The sequence below is a fragment of the Morus notabilis genome, unplaced genomic scaffold, assembly GCF_000414095.1.
Source record: "Morus notabilis unplaced genomic scaffold, ASM41409v2 Scaffold261, whole genome shotgun sequence".
Lineage (NCBI taxonomy): Eukaryota > Viridiplantae > Streptophyta > Magnoliopsida > Rosales > Moraceae > Morus > Morus notabilis.
In genome coordinates, this window is record NW_010363042.1 from 231,083 (window position 1) to 245,069 (window position 13,987).

At 36.7% G+C, this 13,987-nt stretch overlaps 1 protein-coding gene across 1 annotated transcript; it reads left to right on the forward strand.

Moving 5' to 3' along the window:
• The first annotated feature begins 3,052 nt into the window (after positions 1–3,052).
• Positions 3,053–4,251, forward strand: LOC21399707 (dof zinc finger protein DOF5.4). Its single transcript, XM_010103337.2, has one exon. It carries the CDS (start codon positions 3,071–3,073, stop codon positions 4,097–4,099), a length of 1,029 nt encoding a protein of 342 aa, XP_010101639.1. The 5' UTR covers positions 3,053–3,070; the 3' UTR covers positions 4,100–4,251.
• The last annotated feature ends 9,736 nt before the right edge of the window (positions 4,252–13,987 follow it).

Below are 13,987 nucleotides of genomic sequence, written 5' to 3' on the forward strand. Positions count from 1 at the left end.
ACTTGAGTTCGAGTTTATGAACTCGAGTTGAAGGGAAAACTTGAACTCGAGTTTAGCTCTAAACTCGAGTTCAAACTTAAATTTTACAAAAGAACATGAACTTGAATAAAGTTGTAACTCGAGTTTAAATTTTTTCTGAGTTTCATTGTAAAAGAACAACCTCTGAACTCTTGTAAACAAGTTCTAAGCTCATTCAGAAATCTTTTTTTTTTTTCCTAGCATGAACTTAATGAAAATTTCATTCAACCTATTGTCGGATTTTGTATAAAATTAATTTCATAAATAACCCCTAAACTTTTTTCCGTCTCAAATGGCTCTGAATTTTTCAAAGGATTCATTTTACCTTAAAATTTTGTATTATAGTTCAAAATATATGAAATAACCTTAGTTTAGGAAGTGTTTTGAAATACTTTTCATAATTTGAGGAGCGAAAATGAACCTTTTTAAAAGTTCAAAAACAGATAAAAACATAATACAAAATTCAGAAGGCATTTATAAAATTTATATTCACTCTTCCACCATATGAACTCCAAAACTCCCAGTTTTCAAGTAAAAATCGTAGTAAGTAAAATGCAGAGAAAAGAAAAGGAAAAAAAAAGCTACTTTTATTTTCAAATAAAAACCTATTACAATTAGAATAGATGAAAAACAAAAATGGCATGACTAATGAGTGATTTTTTCTTTTTTTGAGAAAAACTAATTTAGTAATGTTTGTTACTTCATAATTCACATCAGATATTGGTTTTATGCACCAGTCTAATACATATGATTTATGAAACTTGTGTAGAATTATGAGAGGTACTCAGAATAACTAACAAGCAACAAACCGAGCTACAACTACAAATTTAGAGACTTGCCAGAGGCCTGTCACTGTTGACATGGTCGCGACCCAACCCAACCTATTTCAATATTTTAACCGGGTCGATGTTTCGAGCATAAAAGCTTGTTTGGGTTGGCCTAGCCGGAACACCTTTTAAAAAATTTAAAAAAAAATTGTTGAGTTAAACTTACCTTTAAAGTATATAAGTTTAGATTTTTTACTCTTACTCTTGAATAATACATTTTTTATTGATATAATTATTTGATTAGAAATAAATAATGTTTGTAGGTCAGACATCAAATAGGTACTATTTAAAGGTATATTTGTCTCATATTCTCAAAATTTTAAAAATAGAAGGAAAGAGACAAATATCCCATAAAGTGCATAGCTCTAAATTTTTATTTTTTACTCTTCATTAATATCATTTTTAGTCAAATAACTATATTAATCAAAAAGGTATTAATTAAGAGTAATGTGTAAAAATCCAAGTCATACATACTGTTTAAGGATAAGTTTAGTAATTTCCTCTTAAAAATATCTTATGAAGTTTTGGGTTTGCTCGGCCCTAGGCCCATTGGGCTTAAGGGTCGAGGTGGGCCGATCTTCTCCTTTTTTTAGGGTCGGCCCAGTGAAATTAACAAGTAGGTTTCCCCAACTCAAAATTCTCATTTAACTGAGCGACTCAAACTTTCACATCTAAATTGATTATTCCATATCAAAAATTGATTGGTTTGATTTATACATTTCCTCATTTTCATTAATTTAACTAATGGTTTTAGAAAATTTCAAACAATGATCGATTAAACCAACAAAAATTCTTTGATGATTTTATTTTAAAAATTATTTGCTTATAGTTGATATTTTTATTTTCATATTTGTGATTACACCAATTTTTATTTTCATATTTGTGATCTTTCTAATAACTTGTTTTTTATATTTTATTATTTAAATAAGATTTCAACTAATTACGAGACTTTAAAAAATATCCAATAATTCATTCTACATGATAGACTCAAATTATATATATTAGTTATCCGATTTAAAATCTAAACTTATGAAATCGAACTAATTAACGGACTATATATAATCTGATTTGGTTAGTGATTCTTTATATTTTAGTTATCTGATTTAAAATCAAAACTGATGAAATCGAACTAATTAAACTGACTATAAAAAAATCTAATTTGGTTAGTGATTCTTTACATCAAAGTGACGTTAAACACGCTACCCAGCGCTACACATCCAAAATATAATAATAACATTCTTCATTGGGTACCATGCCTAAGCGACCAGTAAGAAATGAAAACGACATTGAAAATGGCATAAACGACGAAACTTAAAATATCATCCGAACATACACGCACAAAACGGTGAAGCAGCGATTATGGGGTAAGATTCATCGTATGGTTACGTCCCACCACCAGTAAAAACCCAAACCCAAAAACAAAAAAAATTAAAAAAAAATCAAAGTTCGACAACTCACCCAACACCCAGGGGGAGACGTGGCGCTCTCTGGACCACTCGTCGCTTGACAACGCCCGGAGATTAGCCGAGCCCAGAGCGGATAAAAAGTTAAAAAAAACTTTCCAAATTAAAAATTTTTAAATTTTTGATTAATTTTAATTAAAATAATAGATTGCCCGACAAAGCGACAACCAGATTTTGTGGACTGCAACAGCCTCAGGCTCTCCGCCGTCCACGTGTCCCTTATGGACTGTTCCGATCGTCTCCCACGTCCGTACGGTCCTCTCATAACCCAAATCCTCTTCCAAAAGATCCAGAATTTACCATCGACCGTTGCTATATCCGCGGGAATAGTGGGCAATGTTAGGGGTAATTTAGTCCTTTGGTTTATAACGTGGGGGCGTTGTGGTTATTTTGGTAATCAGTTGGGGGTTTTCTGGTAATATCGATAAAAATATTGGGAATGGGCGAGTTTGAGGAAGAAAGATATGTGGGGATATTTGTCAGAGTTTCAGTTAAGAACTTCCCTTCTCTCTTATTTCTCTCTCTTACTTACACACACACTCTCTCTTTCTCTCTCCTCTTTCTTTCTTTTGGAAACGCACGCACAAAATACTGATAAACAGCGAGAGAGATTCTCACTTTCCAGTCCCTTCCTTCCGCGGCAGATTTTCAGCGAATGTGAATAGTTTTTCTTTTCCGTGATTCTTTTTCTAAAAGAGAATTCGAATTTGGCCGGAGGTTTTTTTGGCGTTTGGAATTTGGTAATTTTTCTTTTTGCTTGAAATGCAAGACATTCATTCGGTCGGAGGCGCGCGATTCTTCGCGGCGGGCGGTGGCGGGGACCGGCGGCTGAGGCCACACCACCACCACCAGAATCCACAAGCGGCGCTCAAGTGTCCGCGCTGTGACTCGCTCAACACCAAATTCTGCTACTACAACAACTACAACCTGTCTCAGCCTCGCCACTTCTGCAAGAACTGCCGTCGCTACTGGACCAAAGGCGGCGTCCTCCGCAACGTCCCTGTCGGCGGAGGCTGCCGGAAGACGAAGCGATCGAAACCTAAGGCTTCTTCGGCTACATCCGCGGTGGCGGCGACGGCGAATTCGACTCCGCCTCCTCCGCCTTCGCAGGACCGGAAATCGAACTCTCACTCCAGCAGCGAAAGCTCCAGCCTCACCGCCGCCACGAACACAACGGCGACCGCGACGGAGGCGGTTTCAGCGCCGTCGGCGAGCGCGGGTTCGAATTTGATGAAGATGCATCAGGAATCGAAATTCTTCGTGGCTCAGAGCTCGCCAAACCCTAGCTTCGAGGCTCCTCCTTCGGCGCCGCCTTCGTTGCTCGAGCAAGCCGGCTCCGATTGCGGAATTTTCTCGGAGATTGGGAGCTTCACTAGCTTGATCGCTTCGTCGGCCACCGGAGCAATGCCTAATTTCGATTACGGCTCGATCTCCGACGTCTCGATCTCGCCGTTCAGGTTGAATCAGAATCATCATCATCAGCATCATCAACATCAGGCTCAGCAGAGCCAGTCGTGGCACGAGCAAAGCCAGAAGGTGACGATGAGCGTCGCTGATGATCAGGAATTGAAGATGCAGGAGATCACGGGTGGATTACTCGATCAGACGGTTCAGGTTGATTTGTCAGTCTTGCATGATAGCCGATCCAACGGCGCAGGTTTCGGATCGTTAGGAGACTGGCAACAGTGCGGTGATCAAGCTCTTTTTGATCTCCCTAACACTGTTGATCAATCGTACTGGAGTCAGAGTCAATGGACCGATCAAGACCACCCTAGTCTCTATCCTCCGTAAATCTCTCACCTTTTTTTAACTATTTGAAAAAAAAAAAAAAAAAAAAGCTCTCGACATTGCAAACCAAACAAAAGAAATAAAAAAAATCAGTGAGTTCCTTTTTTTTTTTTTAAATCTAAGAAAAGATTATGAATATGACTTTTCTTATTGCATGTAAATTTTTTAAATATATATGTTTTTCTATTTTTATGGGTTTAATTTGATGATTTTGGAAGTTGTTTTGGGGTTTTTTTTTTTTTTTTTTTTTTTATGTTGATGTTCGTGTAATTTGCAAGTGTAACTAACTTCCGATGTTATTTTATTTTGGGGGAGTTTTGTTATCGTATTTGGATTTAAAAATTAAACAAAATATAGAGAAGAATTACAGTGTTTATATATTTTTGCTTAATTTTCCTTCCTTTCTTTTATTATTAATTTGTTATTGTTTCATAATTCTCTCTCAAAAACTGCCAATAAATCGAGAATGCCACGTCATAACATGTCGACGATGGTTGAGTTTGAGTGAGTCGGTTGGAGGCGGTGTTATTGGGTCCCACAGGAGTAGTGATGAGTCCCCATGCGCGATTATGACTCTACGTGCGATAGGTTGAAGCGGGGCCCACTAGGAAAGCGGCATGAAGTCCTCGAATCGTGGGGGCCACGTGGTAGGGCGTGATAGGACGATCGGTGGAAGAGGTCGGTTTGTCTTGGCTCACGCAAATATTATCAAATATCAACTCAGTAGGATTTACCATTTAAGCGGAGTGCTGAAACAGGTTTGGAGATATTATGAAGTGCAAGTGAAGACGAAGATGGATGGTGCTGATGATCATGATCATGATGATGACGTGGAGCGTTTGTGCTTGTTGGGACCCACGTTAGGTTTTGTGGAGGGGTCCACTTGGGTTCGAGTGCGGGAGTGGTCTCCCCCTAGTAGAAGTGTACTAGTCGTGCATGGGTAGCTAGGGTAAATATACGAGGTATAATATATGGGGAAAAAAAAAATCGTACGTATCTTTGGCGCTGAAAATTGTCGTTTTCCCCCATGTGACAATTCTTGTTCACTTCCGTGTAAAAAAAATGTACAATGTTTTATATAGCAATTTCGATAAAAGGCACGTGATATGTCTATAAAGCTACTACGTGGGAAAACTCTAACTTTGGTACTACTTGAAGTCGTTTAGAAGAGAAAAAGATAACACTCCAACTTTTTTATTTTTTTATTTATTTTTTGGGTGAAAGCATGTCTAATAGACGATTTAAATTTTTATGAGAGTAAATACTTAAAAACATTTGAGTTGTGATTCAATTATGAACCAAACACCCACGATAATAATATCTATGTGGAGTAGACTCTAAAATTAAATAATTCAGTTTCATTTCTTAATAATGAAATAGCTAAATTGGAAAAACTCGTTCAAAAACGCCCCGTTTACATCTCCACTCCGACATACACACGATCAAGTGACGCGTTTTGGTATGACATTGAGTGACACTTCTCATGGTGCTGTGGCAAAATGTTGTTTGTATACATTAAGGACGTGGAAACTGGACCTAGGGTTTTTGGTACACTTTCTAGGCTATAGTATAAAGTATCATTTTAATGAATAGTAGAGTCCTGCATGGCCTGGAGGAAACTTTGACGTGGTTCCGGCAAGAATTTCAACCCTTTTAGGAATGTGAAGAAGGTACGAATACAAGAAAGTTTAGCTTGTAGCTGCTCGTAACTTAATATACATACATGTATGTATGTATATATGTATGTATGTATGCATACATATACATGTGTGTGTGTGTATATATATATATATATATATATGTATGTATGTGTTTAAGTGTGTGTGTCAGCACAAAACTAGGAAAAGCATATGTGTGGGCACGTGTTACGCCAAAAATTATAAATAGGAAAACCTTTAGAAATAATCATGATGTTTTTATTTGACTTTGAAAGGCTCATCTAGTTATGTATCAAATTGTTAGATTTGAATTTGAAGTATTCTGTTCCGTGATTTAAGAATTTAGTTATGTGATCTACTAAATATTGGCGAGTTTGAATTCTTTGCTACCAACCTTTGAAGAAAAGGGGAGGCATTTTAAACTGCGTGTCACTGATATAACAATTATGGTGCAACATTATAGTTAAGCATTTTTATTTTGTGAGCATTTTGCATAAATTTAGTACTCCAGATTTGAAATTTGGTGGATAATATTATTACAGGGAAAAATGTCCACACACACACACATATTGATGAATTCTCTATTTGTAGAGAGATGGAGAGATACGCATTGTTTCTCCCTTTTTTTTTTTTTTTTTTTTTTTTTTTTTTTTTTTTAAATTTTTTCCCCTTGTGTTTTTTTTTTTTTTTTTCTTTTTGATAGATCTTCTCCCAAAAAAAAAAATAAAAACAAAAGAGATGAAGTCAATTATACCTCATCAAAATCCCTAATTTTCTTATCAAATGAAAAATATTTGGTTTTGGCTCAAGTAGTAGTACAGGTTACGTTGAGGGCAATACAATATAGATAAGTTCAAATATTGTCAAATTAAATACACATAATAAATGAGAAAGATATATGTGAACCAATATTTTGATTTGGCACAGCCAAGTCAAAAGACAATTGAATGTGGTTGCTAATTTGCTATTGTGATTGATCGATAGGAAGAGAGGAGATAGAGAGAGAAATTGGATATTTATGTTTTTGGGCTCAAAATCGAGTTGAAAAGTGCTGCATATTGTGGACAGCCCAGCTTAGCTTGATTCGTACCACTTTGACAGAGATGGAAAACTAACGAATTGGTCTGAGAGAGAGAGAGAGAGAGATCAGTCAGAGATAACATAACATGGCCTGGTTGTGTTTTGGTGGTCCTTCTTTGTTTGGTGTGCGCTGCCCATAACACTCACTATTATTAGTTTCTTATGTTTTGGTAATATATATATATATATATATATATATATATATGGTATGGTGCATGTAACTCCATTTATTCTTCTAATGCCTCAGGAAAGAAGAAAAAATAAATCAATGCCACACACTGAATGAGTGGCCTCATCGTATAATACCCAAGATTTTTTATTTTATCTTTTAATGAAATCAAGTTTTATGTATTTATCAGACAATTAAGACAAGTTAATTAGTTTAAAAAGGGTTGTGAATCCACGTATCTTTTATTCTCTAATGTTTAAAGGCAAAAAAATCGTCACTAAATAGACATAAGAGAGTCTTGCTAGAGTAGGGATGTTAACGGGTCTGGAAGGAGATGTTCAGACCAATTTTAGCAACCCCATCCCATTGACATCTCTATGCTAGAGAGAGGTTACCTACCTATATGCGCTTTTACTCTAGATGTTTATATATCAAACTTGTCTTGCTTTTTATTTTTTTATTTTTTATTTATTTGGAGGGACGAACTCGTCTGATTTTAATTTGTCACTTAAATTCAGTTTTCATCAAGGAAAAAAAAACCAAAAATACCTCTAACCATAGTAAAAATATTTTAATTATGTCACTCCATTAAAAAATAAATAATTGTAATTCAATTAAAAAACAAAATATAAAAAGTAATGATGACACTTAATTATTTAAAATGATATAAATAATAAACCTGTACAAAACCATATAGAGAAACCTGTATATTTCTCTTTCATCAATCTTTGTGTTTTTAACCCTTGTACGCTATATATGGTGGGTTGCAAGTTGGTTTTGGAACTAATTATTGTGGAAGACAATCACACGGATTAATAATTATTGACAAAAACATCATAATACAGTATATTACAAGATCTTCTAGTAAATGATATTAGCTGGGTCTTATTCAATCAGCTTAAATATATACTTTAATGATTATCAACAGGTGATCGAATATATAGTCTAATGGTAATTCAACGCTTACTTCAAAATTAAGATATGATCATCCTACTCTAGGTTAAAAAAATATTAATATAATATCAACCAACAGTTTTTACTATATAATTGTGTATGATTAAGCACTTACACATGATCAGATCCAAATAATTAAAGATGAACATTATTGCTTTTAGAAGTTATAAGTTGTCCATAATAATACCACGGATTGTGGTAGCCTAGTGATAACGAAATATTATGGTGGATTTATGGTCAGATGTTCGAGTGATAGATTATTGATTTAAGGTATTAAATTTGAAAGATTGTTTCCTGTGAGCCTGATACTCAATTTAAAGTGTCTAAAATCACGTCCCTACGTACTCTTATCATTAACGTGTTCATAGGGCTTTCATATCCTCTGGTAATGCCTGATAAACTATGCTAACGCTTGTCGCACAATCTTCGGACTTTTCATCATGAAGAAAGAGGCTATCCAAATATTATTTAGTGGTGACCGTTAAGGTTAATTTCCTTAAAAATTCAGCATAGGCAATTAGTGGGTGAATCAGACAGAATCTTTTAAAATTCTAGGTGGTGTTTCATTTTCTAGTTATTGATTGGATAGTACTAGGTCCTTTTGGGCCTTTCCCCGTGGCCTCATAGCGGTACTACTTGACCAATTCTAAATAGATATAGATCGACCTAATCAACAGTACTACAACTTGAAAACTTAAGCACACCTGCTTAACAACCATATCATTGTTATCAATAATTTATATGAGCACTACACTGAAAAATGTGCAACCAACCTAATATATAGTACTCAAACTTGAAACATTCTAACTATTTGCCACCCTTAAACCGTACTTGCACGGTAGTGTTAGGTCACATTAGTTATTACTTTCTTGAATTGTGTCAAAAATAGAGTCATATTTCGAAAGGAGATCTACCTTATCACTGCTTCTTATCTTACAAGAGATGAGCACCACAATTAGAAAATTAAGTCCGGCTACTATAATAATGTTGGGTTCTGCCCCATTTGTGGGCTAGAACAACAAGTGGGCTTCAAGCCCAAATGATAAAAAAAAAAAGGAAGGCATGCTGCTCACGTGGGCAGCAAACCAGAAAAATAGAAAAGAAAAGAAGGAGAATCGGGAGAAGTAGAGTGCAGCCGAGGAAATTAGAGAAAAAGTGAGAGAGAGAGAAAGAGAAAAGGGGTAGGGTTTTGGTGTTTGTGTAAGATGATTGGGTGGCGAAACGTTGTCGGTTTCAGCTCAAATTTGACGTCGAGAATCCTTGTGGCGAGCTCTTCCAATCTACCGGACTTGATTTCTCATTTAGCTTCTCTTTAGTACTCTCTTGAGTACTCCTATTTTGGTGAGACCTAAGCTTTTCTTTAGTGTTATTATTGTTATCCATCTTTATTGATAATGTCTATATTGTTGGTGAACCAAGAATAATGTTTCTTGATGATATTATTGTTGCAAGCCTCTAGTTTGATTCTAGAGAGAAACTTTGTAATCCCATTGTTGATATAGTGGAAGAGATTTAAGTGGCCTAAGGGTCTCGTGATTTTTACTCTCAATTTGAGAGGTTTTCCACGCTAAAAATTAATGTTTCACTTGTGGTTGATTATTTTGATTAATTGGTGCATTGGTTGTTTGGCTTTGTTGGCATTCTGTTTGAGATCCTATTTTAGCACACAAAGAGGGAAAGTTTTATGCCATAATTGTTTGTTAGTTTTCCCAACAAACTGGTATCAGAGACTTTGGTTGGCCAGAGGCTAATTCTTGTGTGTTGAAATGGAAGAACAAAATTCGTATGGGATGGTAAAATTAACCTCATCGAATTATTCCATTTGGAAGCGCAAAATGCAAGATTTGCTTATTGTTAAAGATTTGTATGGGCCTGTTATGGGCAATTCAAAGCCAGAAAAAATAAGTGATGATGATTGGGAAATATTACACATGAAAGTTACTGCTACGATTAGGCAATGAGTTGATATTAATATTTTTAATCACATTTCTGAAGAATGAAAATCGATGCACTTAGGAAGAAATTAGAGGCTATGTATGAGAAAAATACCTCTAGAAATAAAGCTTCGATCATTAGAAGACTTGTGAATTTGAAGTACAAAGGTGGAAAAAGTATGACTGAGCATACTAGTGATTTCCAAGGCTTGGTGAACCAATTGGCCACAATGAAAATGCCTCTTGAAGATGAGTTGAAGGCATTGTTACTTCTTAGCTCCTTGCCTGACAGTTGGGAAACGTTAGTGGTATCACTAAGCACTTTAGTGCCTGGAGGAAAGCTAACCATGGAGATGGTTAAAGAAAGTTTGTTAAGTGAAGAAGCCAGAAGAAAGGAAAAGGGTGAATCTTCTTCTGAGGTACTTGTTTCTGAAAAACAAGAAAGACGTGGAAGAAGTAAAAGTAGGCATCCTCAGGGTCATGGCAAAAAGGATACATTCAGGGGAAAATCTAAAAACAGAAAAATGTCAAGTGTTATCACTGCAACAAGATGGGTCACATGAAGAAAGAATGCAGAATTTGGAAAAGAGAATAGGGTGAAGGAAATAAAGATGAGAAAGAGACTAATACAGTAGCCGCCGAAGGTGATGTTACCATCATTTGTGATGACAGTTGTGTTAGTCTTGTGTGCCAGGAAAGTAATTGGGTGATTGATTCTGGCGCCTCGTTTTATGTTACTCCTTATGGTGATTTCTTCACTTCTTACTCTATTGGTGATTTTGGCAATGTCAAAATGGGAAACAGTGGTGCCTCTAAAATTGTGGGCATTGGAGATATTTGCTTGGAAACTAATCTTGAAAGCAAGTTGGTACTCACGGATGTTAGGCATGTTCCGGATATTCGCCTAAACTTGATATCCACAGGCAGACTTGATGATGAGGGTTTTTACTAGTTATTTTGGTGAAAGTAAGTGGAAGCTCACAAAAGGTTCTCTAGTGGTTGCAAAAGGAAAGAAAATGAATACACTATATGTCATGCAAGCTAAGCTTCACAAAGGACAGATAAATGTTGTTCAGAAGGGAGCAAGCATTGATCTATGGCACAAGAGGCTTGGCCACGTCACTGAGAAAGGACTACAACTTCTTGCTAGAAAGCAATGCATGCCTAGTTTGCAAGGTATGCCTCTTAAAACTTGTGTTGATTGTTTAGCTGGAAAAACACATAGAGTTGCATTTCATTCACACCCTCCATCTAGAAGATCAAATATTCTTGATTTGATTCATACTGATGTCTGTTCTATGCAAGCTAAAACTCTTGGAGGTGCATTCTATTTTGTGACTTTCATCGATGACCATTCAAGAAAGGTTTGGGCTACTGCTTTGAAAACTAAAGACCAGGTGCTTGATGTCTTTAAAGAGTTTCATGCCAAGATTGAAAGAGAAACAGGAAAACAGATGAAGTTAGTTCGCGCTGATAATGGCGGTGAGTACAGGGGACCGTTTGAGAATTACTGCAAACTCCATGGAATCAGGGTTGAGAAGACTCCAGCTAAGACACCTCAGCTTAATGGTGTAGTGGAGAGAATGAACAGAACAATTAAAGAAAGAATCAGGTGCATGCTTTCTCACGCAAAGCTTCCTACGTCTTTTTGGGGGGAGGCCATGAGAACCGCAGTCGATTTGATTAATCTTTCTCTAGTAGCTGCCTTGGATGGTGATGTTCCAAATAGAGTTTGGACTGGGAAAGATGTCTCTTATGATTACTTGAGAGTTTTTGGCTGCAAGGCGTTCGTTCATATTCCTAAAGATGAGAGATCCAAGCTTGATGATAAGGCGAAACCATGTATTTTCTTAGGCTATGGCCACGAGGAGTTTGGATACAGATTATGGGATCCGGTGAACAAGAAAATTATCAGAAGTAGAGATGTTGTCTTCCTTGAAGACCAAGTGATTGATGATGGTAACAAGAGTGAAAAGCCTTGTTCCTCTACTGAAATTCCTTTCAATTTAGATCCAATTTCTCCACTTGTAGAGGATACTGATCAAGGGGGAGATGTCCAAGAAGATGGTGGTGATGCTGTTAATGATGAAGCCCCTCCAATTGATGATGTAGAGCCAGTTAAACAAGCACCGCCAGCACTACCAGTTGAGTCTCAGATGAGAAGATCTACAAGAGAGCGCCGTCTGCCTAGTCGATACACTACTAATGAGTATGTGATGGTCACTAATGGGGGAGAGTCAGAAACTTACCAAGAAGCTATTTCACATGGGAATAAGCAAGAGTGGTCTAAAGCCATGCAAGAAGAGATGAGATCATTGTCTGAAAACCACACTTATGACTTGGTGAAGTTACCTAAAGGCAAGAAAGCGCTCAAGAACAAGTGGGTTTACAGGTTAAGAACTGAGAACAACAACTCACAACTAAGGTACAAGGCAAGGTTAGTTGTAAAGGGGTTCGGTCAGAAGAAAAGTGTCGACTTTGAAGAAATATTTTCTCCTGTTGTGATGATGTCATCCATCAGAGTTGTTCTTGGTCTAGCTGCCCGCTTGAATTTAGAGGTAGAGCAACTTGATGTGAAAACTGTGTTCCTTCACGGTAACTTAGAAGAAGAAATTTTTATGGAGCAACCAGAAGGGTTCAAAGTCAAGAAAAAAGAGCATCTTGTGTGCAAGCTGAGGAAGAGCTTGTATGGGCTTAAACAAGCACCAAGACAGTGGTACAAAAAGTTTGACTCTTTCATGATGAGTCATGGGTACACCAGGACTTCATTTGACCATTGTGTGTTCATTAAGAAACACTTCAGTGATGATTTCATCATCCTTCTGCTATATGTTGATGATATGTTGATCGTTGGCCATGATGCTAGCAAAACTGAGAAGCTAAAGATAGAGTTAAGCAAGTCTTTTGCCATGATAGACTTAGGATCGGTGAAACAGATACTTGGTATGAAGATCTCCCGTGATAGGAAGAATGAGAAGTTATGGTTATCTCAAGAAAGTTACATTGAAAAGGTTCTTGAAAGATTCAATATGAGTAAGGCCAAGGCTGTTTGTTCTCCACTTGCAGGTCACTTCAAGCTTACAGTTAAGCAATGTCCTACAAGTGAGAAAGAAAAGGAAGAAATGAGCAAAGTGCCATATGCGTCTGCAGTTGGCAGTTTGATGTATGCCATAGTCTGTACAAGGCCAGATATTGCTCATGCAGTTGGAGTTGTTAGCTGATTTCTTTCTAATCTTGGAAAAGAACACTGGGCAGCAGTAAAATGGATATTGAGATATCTGAGAGGTACTTCCAGGGTGTGTTTATGCTTTAGCAGTGGTGAGCCTATTCTAGATGGGTAAGTCTATTTCGGTATTCCTGACAAGTTTTACAGGGGGAGCAGTCTCTTGGCAGTCCAAGCTACAAAAGTGTGTCGCTCTATCCACCACAGAAGCTGAGTACATAGCAATTACTGAAGGTTGCAAGGAAGCTCTGTGGATGAAGAGGTTTCTTGAAGAATTGGGCATGCAACAAGAGAAGTGTATTGTCTACAACGACAATCAGAGTGCCATCCACCTCTCCAAGAATTCAACATTCCATTCGAGATCTAAGCATATTGATGTCAGATATCACTGGATTCGTGATGTGCTTGAAGGGAAGTTGTAACGCCTTCCGGAATTAAACTTGTTTAATTATGATAATTGTGGTTTATTAGTGTGCCTAAATTGATTTTCTTAATTAATCATGAGCTTTTAAATTTATTTTAGTATTTGCAATTTCACCCTTATTTATTTTATTTATTTTTCCTAATTTTCTTTTCCTTTTATTTCTCCTTTTCCTTTTTCCTTATTTCCTTTTTTTTTCCTTTCCCTTCCTCACGTTACTCTCCCTCTCTCTCTCTACCTCGAGCTCTCTCTCTCTCTCTCTCCCTCTCCCATTCATTTCTCCCTCACTCTTTCAAAGTTTTCTTTCTCAAGGGCTGGATTTAAACCAAAAACGGAGGTTTCCAAGAGGTTTTCAACATCAAAGCTTGGATCGAGTAAAACTCTTTGAAACTTACTTTAGAATTTCAGATTTAGCTTTGTGGAACTCGTTTTAGTCGAGTTTGGTGATTTTT